Here is a 19,544-nt window from a genome sequence, read left to right as displayed (position 1 = left end):
GTCTAATAACAGGTCTAATAACAGGTCTAATACCAGTGTAGGTCTAATAACAGGTCTAATAACAGGTCTAATTACAGGTCTAATAACAGGTCTAATAACAGGTCTAATACCAGTGTAGGTCTAATAACAGGTCTAATTACAGGTCTAATTTTTATTTATTTTTTATTTAACCTTTATTTAACCAGGTAGGCTAGTTGAGAACAAGTTCTCATTTACAACTGCGACCCGGCCAAGATAAAGCATAGCAGTGTGAACAGACAACACAGAGTTACACATGGAGTAAACAATTAACAAGTCAATAACACAATAGAGAAAAAATAAAGTCTACATACATTGTGTGCAAAAGGCATGAGGAGGTAGGCGGATAATTACAATTTAGCAGATTAACACTGGAGTGATAAATGATCAGATGGTCATGTGCAGGTAGAGATACAGGTGTGCAAAAGAGCAGAAAAATAAATAAAAACAGTATGGGGATGAGGTAGGTAAATTGGGTGGGCTATTTACAGATGGACTATGTACAGCTGCAGCGATCGGTTAGCTGCTCAGATAGCAGATGTTTAAAGTTGGTGAGGGAGATAAGTCTCCAACTTCAACGATTTTTGCAATTCGTTCCAGTCACAGGCAGCAGAGAACTGGAAGGAAAGGTGGCCAAATGAGGTTTTGGCTTTGGGGATGATCAGTGAGATACACCTGCTGGAGCGAGTGGGTGTTGCCATTGTGACCAGTGAACTGAGATAAGGCGGAGCTTTACCTAGCATGGACTTGTAGATGACCTGGAGCCAGTGGGTCTGGCGACGAATATGTAGCGAGGGCCAGCCGACTAGAGCATACAGGTCGCAGTGGTGTGTGGTATAAGGTGCTTTAGTAACAAAACGGATGGCACTGTGATAAACTGCATCCAGTTTGCTGAGTAGAGTATTGGAAGCTATTTTGTAGATGACATCGCCGAAGTCGAGGATCGGTAGGATAGTCAGTTTTACAAGGGTAAGTTTGGCGGCGTGAGTGAAGGAGGCTTTGTTGCGAAATAGAAAGCCGATTCTAGATTTGATTTTGGATTGGAGATGTTTGATATGAGTCTGGAAGGAGAGTTTACAGTCTAGCCAGACACCTAGGTACTTATAGATGTCCACATATTCTAGGTCGGAACCATCCAGGGTGGTGATGCTAGTCGGGCGTGCGGGTGCAGGCAGCGAAAGGTTGAAAAGCATGCATTTGGTTTTACTAGCGTTTAAGAGCAGTTGGAGGCCACGGAAGGAGTGTTGTATGGCACAGTGTCCAAGGAATGGCCAGAAGTATACAGAATGGTGTCGTCTGCGTAGAGGTGGATCAGGGAATCGCCCGCAGCAAGAGCAACATCATTGATATATACAGAGAAAAGAGTCGGCCCGAGAATTGAACCCTGTGGCACCCCCATAGAGACTGCCAGAGGACCGGACAACATTCCCTCCGATTTGACACACTGAACTCTGTCTGCAAAGTAATTGGTGAACCAGGCAAGGCAGTCATCCGAAAAACCGAGGCTACTGAGTCTGCCGATAAGAATATGGTGATTGACAGAGTCGAAAGCCTTGGTCAGGTCGATGAAGACGGCTGCACAGTACTGTCTTTTATCGATGGCGATTATGATATCGTTTAGTACCTTGAGCGTGGCCGAGGTGCACCCGTGACCGGCTCGGAAACCAGATTGCACAGCGGAGAAGGTACGGTGGGATTCGAGATGGTCAGTGATCTGTTTGTTGACTTGGCTTTCGAAGACCTTAGATAGGCAGGGTAGAATGGATAATGGTCTGTAACAGTTTGGTTCCAGGGTGTATCCCCCTTTGAAGAGGGGGATGACTGCGGCAGCTTTCCAGTCCTTGGGGATCTCAGACGATATGAAAGAGAGGTTGAACAGGCTGGTAATAGGGGTTGCGACAATGGCGGCGGATAGTTTCAGAAATAGAGGGTCCAGATTGTCAAGCCCAGCTGATTTGTACGGGTCCAGGTTTTGCAGCTCTTTCAGAACATCTGCTATCTGGATTTGGGTAAAGGAGAACCTGGAGAGGCTTGGGCGAGGAGCTGCGGGGGGGGCGGAGCTGTTGGCCGAGGTAGGAGTAGCCAGGCGGAAGGCATGGTCAGCCGTTGAGAAATGCTTGTTGAAGTTTTCGATTATCATGGATTTGTCGGTGGTGACCGTGTTCCCTAGCCTCAGTGCAGTGGGCAGCTGGGAGGAGGTGCTCTTGTTCTCCATGGACTTCACAGTGTCCCAGAACTATTGGGAGTTGGAGCTACAGGATGCAAACTTCTGTTTGAAAAAGCTGGCCTTTTGTTTTCCTATCTCACTGGGTATATTGGTTCCTGACTTCCCTGAACAGTTGCATATCGCGGGGACTATTCGATGCTACTGCAGTCCGCCACAGGATGTTTTTGTGCTGGTCTGGAGTGAACCAGGGGCTATATCTGTTCTTAGTTCTGCATTTTTTTGAACGGAGCATGCTTATCTAATAACAGTGCAGGTCTAATAACAGCTCCATAACAGTGTAGGTGCACATTCTTGCAATGTGAATGGTATGGTTGAGCATCATTCATTGTGTTAAAACCTCTTGCTTTAGAATGGTCAGTCTGGAGGGTTTTTGTTTTGTTTTTAATCATCAACAGTATTGACAACATCCACTGCCTTCAGTCTTTGAGGAAGCTGGAGAATATCCGCCTGAAAGACAACACCTATAATTACACCAACCCAGGTGAGTCTTTCCATTACATTTAGATGGTTTAAAAAAATACAATATTAACTAATACGACATCATCTTGTAGGGTTTATAGACTGACATCATCTGGTTCTGTTTAGACTGACATCATCTGGTTCTGTTTATAGACTGACATCATCTGGTTCTGTTTATAGACTGACATCATCTGGTTCTGTTTATAGACTGACATCATCTGGTTCTGTTTATAGACTGACATCATCTGGTTCTGTTTATAGACTGACATCATCTGGTTCTGTTTAGATACTGACATCATCTGGTTCTGTTTATAGACTGACATCATCTGGTTCTGTTTATAGACTGACATCATCTGGTTCTGTTTATAGACTGACATCTGATTGTGTTTTTAGTTTGTAAGAACTCGTCCTACAGAAACATTCTCCTGGAGATGTTCCCAAACATCAGAGTGTTGGATGGTGAGACATTTTATTTTAATATCATGTTTCATTAAAGGTTTTATACTGTATTGCTTGTCAAGTAACAGTGATCTGTTCTCTTCTCTGTTTTAGGTGAAAGAGTGGTTGGACGTGGGAGTGATTTATATAAATTATGCAAAGACATTGATGAAACTATCAAAGGTATTTATTTCAATTAGCTTGAAACTATGAGACATTTTCAGAACAGAGAAGGTCATTGTATATTTGCATCTCTTTGACTCGATCTGAGATTACACTTTTGAGAAGCCAAATGTATTGTTGTCTCTTCCTACCTCTACGCCTTTGTGCTGTTGTCTGTGCCCAATAATGTTTGCATCATGTCGTGTTGCTACCATGTCGTGTTGCTACCATGTCGTGTTGCTACCATGTCGTGTTGCTACCATGTCGTGTTGCTACCATGTCGTGTTGCTACCATGTCGTGTTGCTACCATGTCGTGTTGCTACCATGTCGTGTTGCTACCATGTCGTGTTGCTACCATGTCGTGTTGCTACATGTCGTGTTGCTACATGTCGTGTTGCTACCATGTCGTGTTGCTACCATGTCGTGTTGCCACCATGTCGTGTTGCCACCATGTCGTGTTGCTACCATGTCGTGTTGCTACCATGTCGTGTTGCTACCATGTCGTGTTGCTGCCATGCCGTGTTGCTGCCATGCCGTGTTGCTACCATGCCGTGTTGCTACCATGCCGTGTTGCTACCATGCCGTGTTGCTACCATGTCGTGTTGCTACCATGTCGTGTTGCTACCATGTCGTCCATGTCGTGTTGCTACCATGTCGTCCATGTCGTGTTGCTACCATGTCGTGTTGCTACCATGTCGTGTTGCTACCATGTCGTGTTGCTACCATGCTGTGTTGTTGTCTTAGGTCTCTCTTTATGTAGTGTTGCTACCATGTCGTCCATGTCGTGTTGCTACCATGTCGTGTTGCTACCATGTCGTGTTGCTACCATGTCGTGTTGCTACCATGTCGTGTTGCTGTTGCCATGTCGTGTTGCTACCATGCTGTGTTGCTACCATGCTGTGTTGCTACCATGCTGTGTTGCTACCATGTCGTGTTGCTACCATGCTGTGTTGCTACCATGCTGTGTTGTTGTCTTAGGTCTCTCTTTATGTAGTGTTGTGTTGTCTCGTTATGTGTTTTGTCCTATATTTTTATGTTTAATCCCAGCCTCCGTCCCTGCAGGAGGCCTTTTTGCCTTTACTAGGCCATAATTGTAAAGAAGAATTTGTTCTTAACTGACTTGCCTAGATAAATAAAGGTTAAATGAATAAAACAACTCAGATATATTGAAATGGAGTGAACATATGCTCCTTGCTGAAGTTAGTGCCTTCGGGAAGTTCTCGTACCCCTCCACCTATTCTACATGTTAAAGGTCTCATACCCCTCCACCTATTCTACATGTTGTTAAAGGTCTCATACCCCTCCACCTATTCTACATGTTGTTAAAGGTCTCATACCCCTCCACCTATTCTACATGTTGTTAAAGGTCTCATACCCTCCACCTATTCTACATGTTGTTAAAGGTCTCATACCCCTCCACCTATTCTACATGTTAAAGGTCTCATACCCCTCCACCTATTCTACATGTTGTTAAAGGTCTCATACCCCTCCACCTATTCTACATGTTGTTAAAGGTCTCATACCCCTCCACCTATTCTACATGTTGTTAAAGGTCTCATACCCCTCCACCTATTCTACATGTTAAAGGTCTCATACCCCTCCACCTATTCTACATGTTGTTAAAGGTCTCATACCCCTCCACCTATTCTACATGTTAAAGGTCTCATACCCCTCCACCTATTCTACATGTTAAAGGTCTCATACCCCTCCACCTATTCTACATGTTAAAGGTCTCATACCCTCCACCTATTCTACATGTTGTTAAAGGTCTCATACCCTCCACCTATTCTACATGTTGTTAAAGGTCTCATACCCTCCACCTATTCTACATGTTGTTAAAGGTCTCGTACCCCTCCACCTATTCTACATGTTAAAGGTCTCGTACCCCTCCACCTATTCTACATGTTAAAGGTCTCATACCCTCCACATGTTCCACATGGTGTTACAGCCTCAATTCAAACTTTATTAAATATACTTTTTTCTCACCCATCTACACACAATAGAATTTTAGCAAATGTATTGAAAATAAAATACATAAATATCTAATTTACATAAATATTCACACCCCTGAGTCAATTCGTGTTAGAATCACCTTTGGCAGTGATTACAGCTGTGAGTCTTTCTGGGTAAGTCTAAGAGCATTGCACACCTGGATTGTACAATATTTTTGAAAATTTTTCATTTTTCCTGCTGGAAGGTGAATTAATCTCCAAGTGTCTGGTGGACTGAACAGGGTTTTACTCTAGGATTTTGCCTGTGCTTAGCTCCATTCAGTTTCTTTCTTATCCTGAAAAACTCCCCAGTTCTTAATGATTACAAGCATACCCATAACATGATTTATGAGGAGTGGTACTCAGTAATGTATTGGATTTGCATCAAACAAAACACTGTATTCAGAACAAAAAGTCAATTGCTTTGACACATTTTTGGCAGTATTTACTTTAGTGCCTTGTAAACAGGATGCATGGTTTAGAATATGTTTTATTCTGAACAGGCTTCCTTCTTTTCACTCTGTCATTTAGGTTAGTATTGTGGAGTAACTACAATGTTGTTGATCCATCCTCAGTTTTCTCCCATCACAGCCATTAAATTCTGTTACCTCATGGTGAAATCCCTGAGCAGTTTCCTTATTTTCCGGCAACTGAGTTAGGAAGGACGCCTGTATCTCTGTAGTGACTGGGTGTATTGATACACTGAGGTAGGAAGGACGCCTGTATCTTTGTAGTGACTGGGTGTATTGATACACTGAGTTAGGAAGGACGCCTGTGCCGACTGAGATGGCCGCCTCGCTTCGCGTTCCTAGGAAACTATGCAGTTTTTTGTTTTTTTACGTGTTATTTCTTACATTAGTACCCCAGGTCATCTTAGGTTTCATTACATACAGTCGAGAAGAACTACTGAATATAAGATCAGCGCCAACTCACCATCAGTACGACCAAGAATATGTTTTCCGCGACGCGGATCCGGTGTTCTGCCTTACAAACAGGACAACGGAATGGACGCATGCAGCGACCCAAGGAAACGACCAAAAAAGTGGGAAACGAAGCGGTGTTCTGGTCAGACTCCGAAAAGGGGCACATCGCGCACCACTCCCCAGCATTCTTCTTGCCAATGTCCAGTCTCTTGACAACAAGGTTGACGAAATCCGAGCAAGGGTAGCATTCCAGAGGGACATCAGAGACTGCAACGTTCTCTGCTTCACAGAAACATGGCTTACTGGGAAGACGCTATCCGACGCGGTGCAGCCAACGGGTTTCTCCACGCATCGCGCCGACAGAAACAAACATCTTTCTGGTAAGAAGAGTGGCGGGGGCGTATGCCTCATGACTAACGAGACATGGTGTGATGAAGGAAACATACAGGAACTCAAATCCTTCTGTTCACCTGATTTAGAATTCCTCACAATCAAATGTAGGCCGCATTATCTTCCAAGAGAATTCTCCTCGATTATAATCACAGCCGTATATATCCCCCCCCAAGCAGACACATCGATGGCTCTGAACGAACTTTATTTAACTCTTTGCAAACTGGAAACCATTTATCCGGAGGCTGCATTCATTGTAGCTGGGGATTTTAACAAAGCTAATCTGAAAACAAGACTCCCTAAATTTTACCAGCATATCGATTGCGCAACCAGGGGTGGTAAAACCTTGGATCATTGTTACTCTAACTTCCGCGACGCATATAAGGCCCTGCCCGGCCCCCCTTTCGGAAAAGCTGACCACGACTCCATTTTGCTGATCCCTGCCTACAGGCAGAAACTAAAACAAGAGGCTCCCACGCTGAGGTCTGTCCAACGCTGGTCAGACCAAGCTGACTCCACACTCCAAGACTGCTTCCATCACGTGACTGGGACATGTTTCGTATTGCGTCAGATGGAAATATTGACGAATACGCTGATTCGGTGTGCGAGTTCATTAGAACGTGCGTCAAGATGTCGTTCCCATAGCAACGATAAAAACATTCCCAAACCAGAAACCGTGGATTGATGGCAGCATTCGCGTGAAACTGAAAGCGAACCACTGCTTTTAATCAGGGCAAGGTGTCTGTAATATGTCCGAATATAAACAATGCAGCTATTCCCTCCGCAAGGCTATTAAACAAGCTAAGCGTCAGTACAGAGACAAAGTGGAATCTCAATTCAATGGCTCAGACACAAGAGGCATGTGGCAGGGTCTACAGTCAATCACGGACTACAAGAAGAAACCCAGCCCAGTCACGGACCAGGATGTCTTGCTCCCAGGCAGACTAAATAACTTTTTGCCCGCTTTGAGGACAATACATTGCCACTGACACGGCCTGCAACGAAAACATGCGGCTTCTCCTTCACTGCAGCCGAGGTGAGTAAGACATTTAAACGTGTTAACCTCGCAAGGCTGCAGGCCCAGACGGCATCCCAGCCGCGCCCTCAGAGCATGCGCAGACCAGCTGGCCGGTGTGTTTACGGACATATTCAATCAATCCCTATACCAGTCTGCTGTTCCCACATGCTTCAAGAGGGCCACCATTGTTCCTGTTCCCAAGAAAGCTAAGGTAACTGAGCTAAAACGACTACCGCCCCCGTAGCACTTCACTTCCGTCATCATGAAGTGCTTTGAGAGACTAGTCAAGGACCATATCACCTCCACCCTACCTGATACCCTAGACCCACTCCAATTTGCTTACCGCCCAAATAGGTCCACAGACGATGCAATCTCAACCACACTGCACACTGCCCTAACCCACCTGGACAAGAGGAATACCTATGTGAGAATGCTGTTCATCGACTACAGCTCGGCATTCAACACCATAGTACCCTCCAAGTCGCCATCAAGCTCGAGACCCTGGGTCTCGACCCCGCCCTGTGCAACTGGGTTCTGGACTTCCTGACGGGCCGCCCCCAGGTGGTGAGGGTAGGTAACAACATCTCCTCCCGCTGATCCTCAACACGGGGCCCCACAAGGGTGCGTTCTGAGCCCTCTCCTGTACTCCCTGTTCACCCACGACTGCGTGGCCATGCACGCTCCAACTCAATCATCAAGTTTGCGGACGACACAACAGTGGTAGGCTTGATTACCAACAACGACGAGACGGCCTACAGGGAGGAGGTGAGGGCCTCGGAGTGTGGTGTCAGGAAAATAACCTCACACTCAACGTCAACAAAACTAAGGAGATGATTGTGGACTTCAGGAAACAGCAGAGGGAACACCCCTATCCACATCGATGGATCAGTAGTGGAGAGGGTAGCAAGTTTCAAGTTCCTCGGCATACACATCACAGACAAACTGAATTGGTCCACTCACACTGACAGCGTCGTGAAGAAGGCGCAGCAGCGCCTCTTCAACCTCAGGAGGCTGAAGAAATTTGGCTTGTCACCAAAAGCACTCACAAACTTCTACAGATGCACAATCGAGAGCATCCTGGCGGGCTGTATCACCGCCTGGTACGGCAACTGCTCCGCCCTCAACCGTAAGGCTCTCCAGAGGGTAGTGAGGTCTGCACAACGCATCACCGGGGCAAACTACCTGCCCTCCAGGACACCTACACCACCCGATGTTACAGGAAGGCCATAAAGATCATCAAGGACATCAACCACCGAACCACTGCCTGTTCACCCCGCTATCATCCAGAAGGCGAGGTCAGTACAGGTGCATCAAAGCTGGGACCGAGAGACTGAAAAACAGCTTCTATCTCAAGGCCATCAGACTGTTAAACAGCCACCACTAACATTGAGTGGCTGCTGCCAACACACTGTCATTGACACTGACCCAACTCCAGCCACTTTAATAATGGAAATGGGAAATGATGTAAATATATCACTAGCCACTTTAAACAATGCTACCTTATATAATGTTACTTACCCTACATTATTCATCTCATATGCATATGTATATACTGTACTCTAGATCATCGACTGCATTCTTATGTCACTAGCCACTTTGTTTACTTTGTCTACATACTCATCTTATATGTATATACTGTACTCGATACCATCTACTGTATGCTGCTCTGTACCATCACTCATTCATATATCCTTATGTACATATTCCTTATCCCCTTACACTGTGTATAAGACAGTAGTTTTGGAATTGTTAGTTAGATTACTTGTTGGTTATCACTGCATTGTCGGAACTAGAAGCACAAGCATTTTCGCTACACTCGCATTAACATCTGCTAACCATGTGTATGTGACAAATAAAATTTGATTTGATTTGTATCTCTGTAGTGACTGGGTGTATTGATACACTGGAGTTAGGAAGGACGCCTGTATCTCTGTAGTGACTGGGTGTATTGATACACTGAGTCAGGAAGGACGCCTGTATCTCTGTAGTGACTGGGTGTATTGATACACTGAGTCAGGAAGGACGCCTGTATCTCTGTAGTGATTGGGTGTATTATACACTCTGTACGTGTATCTGTAGTGACTGGGTGTATTGATACGCCTGTATCTCTGTAGTGACTGGGTGTATTGATACACTGAGTTAGGAAGAACACCTGTATCTCTGTAGTGACTGGGTGTATTGATGCACTGAGTTAGGAAGAACAGCTGTATCTCTGTAGTGACTGGGTGTATTGATACACTGAGTTAGGAAGAACACCTGTATCTTTGTAGTGACTGGGTGTATTGATACACTGAGTTAGGAAGGACGCCTGTATCTCTGTAGTGACTGGGTGTATTGATACACTGAGGTAGGAAGGACGCCTGTATCTTTGTAGTGACTGGGGGTGTATTGATACACTGAGTTAGGAAGGATGCCTGTATCTCTGTAGTGACTGGGTGTATTGATACACTGAGTAGGAAGGACGCCTGTATCTTTGTAGTGACTGGGTGTATTGATACACTGAGTTAGGAAGGCGTTATCTTTGGAAGATACACTGAGGTGCCTGTATCTCTGTTAGTGACTGGGTGTGACTGGGTGTATTGATACACTGAGTTAGGAAGGACGCCTGTATCTTTGTAGTGACTGGGTGTATTGATACACTGCGTTAGGAAGGATGCCTGTATCTCTGTAGTGACTGGGTGTATTGATACACTGAGTTAGGAAGGACGCCTGTATCTCTGTTGACTGGGTGGATACACTGAGTCAGGAAGGACGCCTGTATCTCTGTAGTGACTGGGTGTATTGATACACTGAGTTAGGAAGGACGCCTGTATCTTTGTAGTGACTGGGTGTATTGATACACTGAGTTAGGAAGGATGCCTGTATCTCTGTAGTGACTGGGTGTATTGATACACTGAGTTAGGAAGGACGCCTGTATCTCTGTAGTGACTGGGTGTATTGATACACTGAGTTAGGAAGGACGCCTGTATCTTTGTAGTGACTGGGTGTATTGATACACTGAGTTAGGAAGGACACTAGTGACTGGGTGTATTGATACACTGAGGAAGGACGCCTGTATCTCTGTAGTGACTGGGTGTATTGATACACTGAGCTAGGAAGGACGTCTGTATCTTTGTAGTGACTGGGGATTGATACACTGAGTTAGGAAGGACGCCTGTATCTCTGTAGTGACCTGATACACTGAGCTAGGAAGGATGCCTGTATCTCTGTAGTGACTGGGTGTATTGATACACTGAGTTCAGGAAGGACGCCTGTATCTTTGTAGTGACTGGGTGTATTGATACACTGGAGTAGGAAGGATGCCTGTAGGAAGGATACACTGAGTCAGGAAGGATGCCTGTATCTTTGTAGTGACTGGGTGTATTGATACACTGAGTTAGGAAGGACGCCTGTATCTCTGTAGTGACTGGGTGTATTGATACACTGAGCTAGGAAGGTATCTGTAGTGACTGGGTGTATTGATACACTGAGTCAGGAAGGATGCCTGTATCTCTGTAGTGACTGGGTGTATTGATACACTGAGTCAGGAAGGACGCCTGTATCTCTGTAGTGACTGGGTGTATTGATACACTGAGTTAGGAAGGACGCCTGTATCTTTGTAGTGACTGGGTGTATTGATACACTGCGTTAGGAAGGACGCCTGTATCTCTGTAGTGACTGGGTGTATTGATACACTGAGTTAGGAAGGACGCCTGTATCTTTGTAGTGACTGGGTGTATTGATACACTGAGTTAGGAAGGATGCCTGTATCTCTGTAGTGACTGGGTGTATTGATACACTGAGCTAGGAAGGACGTCTGTATCTTTGTAGTGACTGGGTGTATTGATACACTGCGTTAGGAAGGATGCCTGTATCTCTGTAGTGACTGGGTGTATTGATACACTGAGCTAGGAAGGACGTCTGTATCTTTGTAGTGACTGGGTGTATTGATACACTGAGTTAGGAAGGACGCCTGTATCTTTGTAGTGACTGGGTGTATTGATACACTGAGTTAGGAAGGACGCCTGTATCTTTGTAGTGACTGGGTGTATTGATACACTGAGCTAGGAAGGACGTCTGTATCTTTGTAGTGACTGGGTGTATTGATACACCTGTATCTCTGTAGTGACTGGGTGTATTGATACACTGAGTTAGGAAGGATGCCTGTATCTCTGTAGTGACTGGGTGTATTGATACACTGAGCTAGGAAGGATGCCTGTATCTCTGTAGTGACTGGGTGTATTGATACACTGAGCTAGGAAGGATGCCTGTATCTCTGTAGTGACTGGGTGTATTGATACACTGAGCTAGGAAGGACGCCTGTATCTCTGTAGTGACTGGGTGTATTGATACACTGAGCTAGGAAGGATGCCTGTATCTCTGTAGTGACTGGGTGTATTGATACACTGAGCTAGGAAGGACGTCTGTATCTTTGTAGTGACTGGGTGTATTGATACACTGAGTTAGGAAGGATGCCTGTATCTCTGTAGTGACTGGGTGTATTGATACACTGAGCTAGGAAGGACGTCTGTATCTTTGTAGTGACTGGGTGTATTGATACACTGAGTTAGGAAGGACGCCTGTATCTCTGTAGTGACTGGGTGTATTGATACACTGAGTTAGGAAGGATGCCTGTATCTCTGTAGTGACTGGGTGTATTGATACACTGAGCTAGGAAGGATGCCTGTATCTCTGTAGTGACTGGGTGTATTGATACACTGAGTTAGGAAGGATGCCTGTATCTCTGTAGTGACTGGGTGTATTGATACACTGAGCTAGGAAGGATGCCTGTATCTCTGTAGTGACTGGGTGTATTGATACACTGAGTTAGGAAGGATGCCTGTATCTCTGTAGTGACTGGGTGTATTGATACACTGAGCTAGGAAGGATGCCTGTATCTCTGTAGTGACTGGGTGTATTGATACACTGAGTTAGGAAGGATGCCTGTATCTCTGTAGTGACTGGGTGTATTGATACACTGAGCTAGGAAGGATGCCTGTATCTCTGTAGTGACTGGGTGTATTGATACACTGAGCTAGGAAGGACGCCTGTATCTCTGTAGTGACTGGGTGTATTGATACACTGAGCTAGGAAGGATGCCTGTATCTCTGTAGTGACTGGGTGTATTGATACACTGAGCTAGGAAGGACGTCTGTATCTTTGTAGTGACTGGGTGTATTGATACACTGAGTTAGGAAGGACGCCTGTATCTCTGTAGTGACTGGGTGTATTGATACACTGAGTCAGGAAGGACGCCTGTATCTCTGTAGTGACTGGGTGTATTGATACACTGAGTTAGGAAGGACGCCTGTATCTTTGTAGTGACTGGGTGTATTGATACACTGCGTTAGGAAGGATGCCTGTATCTCTGTAGTGACTGGGTGTATTGATACACTGAGTTAGGAAGGACGCCTGTATCTCTGTAGTGACTGGGTGTATTGATACACTGAGTTAGGAAGGACGCCTGTATCTTTGTAGTGACTGGGTGTATTGATACACTGAGTTAGGAAGGATGCCTGTATCTCTGTAGTGACTGGGTGTATTGATACACTGAGTTAGGAAGGACGCCTGTATCTCTGTAGTGACTGGGTGTATTGATACACTGAGCTAGGAAGGACGTCTGTATCTTTGTAGTGACTGGGTGTATTGATACACTGAGTTAGGAAGGATGCCTGTATCTCTGTAGTGACTGGGTGTATTGATACACTGAGCTAGGAAGGATGCCTGTATCTCTGTAGTGACTGGGTGTATTGATACACTGAGTCAGGAAGGACGCCTGTATCTCTGTAGTGACTGGGTGTATTGATACACTGAGCTAGGAAGGATGCCTGTATCTCTGTAGTGACTGGGTGTATTGATACACTGAGTCAGGAAGGATGCCTGTATCTCTGTAGTGACTGGGTGTATTGATACACTGAGTTAGGAAGGACGCCTGTATCTCTGTAGTGACTGGGTGTATTGATACACTGAGCTAGGAAGGACGTCTGTATCTTTGTAGTGACTGGGTGTATTGATACACTGAGTCAGGAAGGATGCCTGTATCTCTGTAGTGACTGGGTGTATTGATACACTGAGTCAGGAAGGACGCCTGTATCTCTGTAGTGACTGGGTGTATTGATACACTGAGTTAGGAAGGACGCCTGTATCTTTGTAGTGACTGGGTGTATTGATACACTGCGTTAGGAAGGACGCCTGTATCTCTGTAGTGACTGGGTGTATTGATACACTGAGTTAGGAAGGACGCCTGTATCTTTGTAGTGACTGGGTGTATTGATACACTGAGTTAGGAAGGATGCCTGTATCTCTGTAGTGACTGGGTGTATTGATACACTGAGCTAGGAAGGACGTCTGTATCTTTGTAGTGACTGGGTGTATTGATACACTGCGTTAGGAAGGATGCCTGTATCTCTGTAGTGACTGGGTGTATTGATACACTGAGCTAGGAAGGACGTCTGTATCTTTGTAGTGACTGGGTGTATTGATACACTGAGTTAGGAAGGACGCCTGTATCTTTGTAGTGACTGGGTGTATTGATACACTGAGTTAGGAAGGACGCCTGTATCTTTGTAGTGACTGGGTGTATTGATACACTGAGCTAGGAAGGACGTCTGTATCTTTGTAGTGACTGGGTGTATTGATACACCTGTATCTCTGTAGTGACTGGGTGTATTGATACACTGAGTTAGGAAGGATGCCTGTATCTCTGTAGTGACTGGGTGTATTGATACACTGAGCTAGGAAGGATGCCTGTATCTCTGTAGTGACTGGGTGTATTGATACACTGAGCTAGGAAGGATGCCTGTATCTCTGTAGTGACTGGGTGTATTGATACACTGAGCTAGGAAGGACGCCTGTATCTCTGTAGTGACTGGGTGTATTGATACACTGAGCCTAGGGAAGGATGCCTGTATCTCTGTAGTGACTGGGTGTATTGATACACTGAGCTAGGGAAGGACGCCTGTATCTTTGTAGTGACTGGGTGTATTGATACACTGAGGTTAGGAAGGATGCCTGTATCTCTGTAGTGACTGGGTGTATTGATACACTGAGCTAGGAAGGACGTCTGTATCTTTGTAGTGACTGGGTGTATTGATACACTGAGTTAGAAGGACGCCTGTATCTCTGTAGTGACTGGGTGTATTGATACACTGAGTTAGGAAGGATGCCTGTATCTCTGTAGTGACTGGGTGTATTGATACACTGAGCTAGGAAGGATGCCTGTATCTCTGTAGTGACTGGGTGTATTGATACACTGAGTTAGGAAGGATGCCTGTATCTCTGTAGTGACTGGGTGTATTGATACACTGAGCTAGGAAGGATGCCTGTATCTCTGTAGTGACTGGGTGTATTGATACACTGAGTTAGGAAGGATGCCTGTATCTCTGTAGTGACTGGGTGTATTGATACACTGAGCTAGGAAGGATGCCTGTATCTCTGTAGTGACTGGGTGTATTGATACACTGAGTTAGGAAGGATGCCTGTATCTCTGTAGTGACTGGGTGTATTGATACACTGAGCTAGGAAGGATGCTGCCTGTATCTCTGTAGTGACTGGGTGCTGATACACTGAGTCAGGAAGGACGCCTGTATCTCTGTAGTGACTGGGTGTATTGATACACTGAGCTAGGAAGGATGCCTGTATCTCTGTAGTGACTGGGTGTATTGATACACTGAGCTAGGAAGGATGCCTGTATCTCTGTAGTGACTGGGTGTATTGATACACTGAGTCAGGAAGGATGCCTGTATCTCTGTAGTGACTGGGTGTATTGATACACTGAGTTAGGAAGGATGCCTGTATCTCTGTAGTGACTGGGTGTATTGATACACTGAGCTAGGAAGGATGCCTGTATCTCTGTAGTGACTGGGTGTATTGATACACTGAGTTAGGAAGGATGCCTGTATCTCTGTAGTGACTGGGTGTATTGATACACTGAGCTAGGAAGGATGCCTGTATCTCTGTAGTGACTGGGTGTATTGATACACTGAGCTAGGAAGGATGCCTGTATCTCTGTAGTGACTGGGTGTATTGATACACTGAGCTAGGAAGGATGCCTGTATCTTTGTAGTGACTGGGTGTATTGATACACTGAGCTAGGAAGGATGCCTGGGTATCTTGTAGTGACTGGGTGTATTGGATACACTGAGCTAGGAAGGATGCCTGTATCTCTGTAAGTGACTGGGTGTATTGATACACTGAGTTAGGAAGGACGCCTGTATCTTTGTAGTGACTGGGTGTATTGATACACTGAGTCAGGAAGGACGCCTGTATCTTTGTAGTGACTGGGTGTATTGATACACTGAGTTGAAGAGGGCGTCTGTATCTTTGTAGTGACTGGGTGTATTGATACACTGAGTTAGGAAGGACGCCCGTATCTTTGTAGTGACTGGGTGTATTGATACACTCGTTAGGGAAGGATGCCTGTATCTTTGTAGTGACTGGTGTATTGATACACTCGTTAGGGAAGGACGTCTGTATCTTTGTAGTGACTGGGTATTGATACACTGAGCTAGGAAGGATGCCTGTATCTCTGTAGTGACTGGGTGTATTGATACACTGAGTTAGGAAGGATGCCTGTATCTCTGTAGTGACTGGGTGTATTGATACACTGAGCTAGGAAGGATGCCTGTATCTCTGTAGTGACTGGGTGTATTGATACACTGAGTTAGGAAGGATGCCTGTATCTCTGTAGTGACTGGGTGTATTGATACACTGAGCTAGGAAGGATGCCTGTATCTCTGTAGTGACTGGGTGTATTGATACACTGAGCTAGGAAGGACGTCTGTATCTTTGTAGTGACTGGGTGTATTGATACGCCTGTATCTCTGTAGTGACTGGGTGTATTGATACACTGAGTTAGGAAGGATGCCTGTATCTCTGTAGTGACTGGGTGTATTGATACACTGAGTTAGGAAGGATGCCTGTATCTCTGTAGTGACTGGGTGTATTGATACACTGAGTTAGGAAGGACGTCTGTATCTCTGTAGTGACTGGGTGTATTGATAATAACTTCACCATGCTCAAAGGGATATTCAATGTCTGCTTTTTTTTTCTTCTTTTTTTACCCATCTACCAATAGGAGCCCTTCTTTGCGAGGCATTGGAAAACCTCCCAGGTCTTTGTGCTTGAATTTGTGTTTGAAAATCACTGCTCAACTGAGGGTCATTACAGATAATTATATGTGTGGGGTATAGAGATGAGGGACCTTACAGTATGTGTGGGGTACAGAGATGAGGGACCTGACAGATAATTGTATGTGTGGGGTACAGAGATGAGGGACCTTACAGTATGTGTGGGGTACAGAGATGAGGGACCTTACAGATAATTGTATGTGTGGGGTACAGCGATGAGGTAGTAATTCAAAAATCATATTAAAACATGTTAAACAACAAAATGTGGGAAAAGTCAAGGGGTGTGAATCCTTTCTGAAGGCCCTTGTATATTTGAAAACGGTAAAATAGTGTTTGACCCAGAAGGTCCTCTTATGTCCCCTGTTCAGCTGGTTTCTATAGGAACGGCCAGTTACCAGAGCTGCCTGGCTGTAAGCCCTGGGTCGACAACGACTTCTGGGAAATCAAGAGATCCAGCAACGCCATTATAGACGAGGCCTACAAACAGTTCAATGGTAAGAATGAATCCATACTATTTTTATTATGAAAAATGCATGCCACTCACTCTGGATACGAGTGTCTGCTAAATGTTTAGCGGATACTTCAGTAATGAGGCCCTCTTTTTATCCCCAGAGGCAGATGACTTCCTGGAAACCACGTTTGTGTGTCTGCTTGCAGTTTTGAAGGAAGTAGCTAAGTAGCGTTGGCTCGCTAAACTGCTTCCATCATACTGCAGACAGAGACATTAAACATGGTTCATCTGCCTCTGTATGGACTGCATGTGGACTAATACAATACTGTAAATTTGACTAGCTTCCCATTTTTCTAATGCCTGATTTTTTTAGGGTTTGACAATCTCGGAGAAAATGTAACTTAACCACTGATTTTTGATCTCTCTACAGACGTCCTTCATGAATGCCGACTGCTGAACAACAGAGCAACACATGTCATCTCGCAGACGGAGAGATCTCTGAGCCTCAAGAACCAGCCAAAGCAGTACTCTGTTTAAAATGCCGTTTACAACAGAGCAACATTGATTGTGAAGTGTGTTTGTGTTACTTTACATGAAACGATGTCATGGCTTCATGTATTTGTATTAAATGATGTTGTTTTATATCCGAATGCTTGACCCAGCACCAGTGCCAGAACCTTGACGTGCTCAGCATTACGTTGCACACAGTGCTCTATAGTGACACCTAGAGGAAACATAACTACCCTTGGGTCTAGTGTAGCCAATGTAATGCCACCTACCCCCTTGGGTCTAGTCTAGTGTAGCCAATGTAAAGCCTCCTACCCCCGTGGGTCTAGTGTAGCCAATATAATGCCTCCTACCCCCGTGGGTCTAGTGTAGCCAATATAAAGCCTCCTACCCCCGTGGGTCTAGTCTAGTGTAGCCAATGAAAAGCCTCCTACCCCCTTGGGTCTAGTGTAGCCAATGTAAAGCCTCCTACCCCCGTGGGTCTAGTGTAGCCAATGTAAAGCCTCCTACCCCCTTGGGTCTAGTGTAGCCAATGTAAAGCCTCCTACCCCCTTGGGTCTAGTGTAGCCAATGAAAAGCCGCCTACCCCCGTGGGTCTAGTGTAGCCAATGTAAAGCCTCCTACCCCCTTGGGTCTAGTGTAGCCAATGTAATGCCATCTACCCCCTTGGGTCTAGTGTAGCATCAATATAAAGCCTCCTACCCCCTTGGGTCTAGTCTAGTGTAGCTAATGTAAAGCCTCCTACCCCCTAGTTGGGCCTCTAGTCTAGTGTAGCCAATGCAAAGCCTCCTACCCCCTTGAGTCTAGTCTAGTGTAGCCAATGAAAAAGCCTCCTACCCCTTGGGTCTAGTGTAGCCAATGTAAAAGCCTCCCTACCCCCGTGGGTCTAGTGTAGCCAATGTAAAGCCTCCTACCCCTTGGGTCTAGTGTAGCCAATGTAAAGCCTCTCACACCCCCTTGGGTCTAGTAGCCAATGAAAAGCCCTTCCTACCCCTTGGGTCTAGTGTAGCCAATGTAAAGCCTCCTACCCTTGGGTCTAGTGTAGCCAATGTAAAGCCTCCTACCCCCGTGGGTCTAGTGTAGCCAATGTAATGCCACCTACCCCCTTGGTCTAGTCTAGTGTAGCCAATGTAAAGCCTCCTACCCCCTTGTCTAGTCTAGTGTAGCCAGAAAACCTCCTACCCCTTGGGTCCCAGTGTAGCCAATGTAAAGCCTCCTACCCCCTTGGGTCTAGTGTAGCCAATATAAAGCCTCCTACCCCCTTGGGTCTAGTGTAGCCAACGTAAAGCCTCCTACCCCCGTGGGTCTAGTGTAGCCAATGTAAAGCCTCCTACCCCTTGAGTCTAGTGTAGCCACGTAAAGCCTCCTACCCCCGTGGGTCTAGTCTAGTAGCCAATATAAAGCCTCCTACCCCCTTGGGTCTAGTCTAGTGTAGCCAATGTAAGCCTCCTACCCCCTTGGGCGGGGTCTAGTGTGGCCAATGTAAAGCCTCCTACCCCCTTGGGTCTAGTCTAGTGTAGCTAATGCAAAGCCTCCTACCCTTGGGTCTAGTGTGGCTAATGTAAAAGCCTCCTACCCCGTGGGTCTAGTGTGGTGCTAATGTAAAAGCCTCCTATCCTGGGTCTAGTGTGTAGCCACTGTGCTCATCCCCTTGGGTCTAGTGGTGGAAGCCAATGTAAAGCCTCCTACCCCTTGGGTCTAGTGTAGCCAATGTAAAGCCTCCTACCCCTTGGGTCTAGTCTAGTAGCCAATGTAAAAGCCTCCTACCCTTGGGTCTAGTGTAGCCAATGTAAAGCCTCCTACTCCCGTGGGTCTAGTGTAGCCACGTAAGCCTCCTACCCCCTTGGGTCTA

The 19,544-nt window shown here is 45.7% G+C and overlaps 1 protein-coding gene across 3 annotated transcripts in view; it reads left to right on the top strand.

The window, feature by feature from the left end:
• lrrc61 (leucine rich repeat containing 61) overlaps positions 1-17,835 on the top strand; it is a 199,770-nt gene extending 181,935 nt beyond the window's left edge. For all 3 annotated transcript variants that reach the window (XM_065002810.1, XM_065002811.1, XM_065002809.1), the window contains exons 5-9: positions 2,641-2,726; positions 3,098-3,163; positions 3,257-3,325; positions 17,103-17,228; positions 17,616-17,835. In XM_065002810.1, coding sequence (XP_064858882.1) covers positions 2,641-2,726; positions 3,098-3,163; positions 3,257-3,325; positions 17,103-17,228; positions 17,616-17,722 — 454 coding nt within the window. In that variant the 3' untranslated portion in view covers positions 17,723-17,835. The remainder of the gene's footprint in view (positions 1-2,640; positions 2,727-3,097; positions 3,164-3,256; positions 3,326-17,102; positions 17,229-17,615) is intronic.
• Positions 17,836-19,544: the final 1,709 nt, after the last annotated feature.

Source organism: Oncorhynchus nerka, linkage group LG17 (assembly GCF_034236695.1).
Source record: "Oncorhynchus nerka isolate Pitt River linkage group LG17, Oner_Uvic_2.0, whole genome shotgun sequence".
NCBI classification, from domain to species: Eukaryota; Metazoa; Chordata; class Actinopteri; order Salmoniformes; family Salmonidae; genus Oncorhynchus; species Oncorhynchus nerka.
Note: the sequence above shows the minus strand (reverse complement) of the source record. Positions and strands in the feature narration are given on the sequence as shown.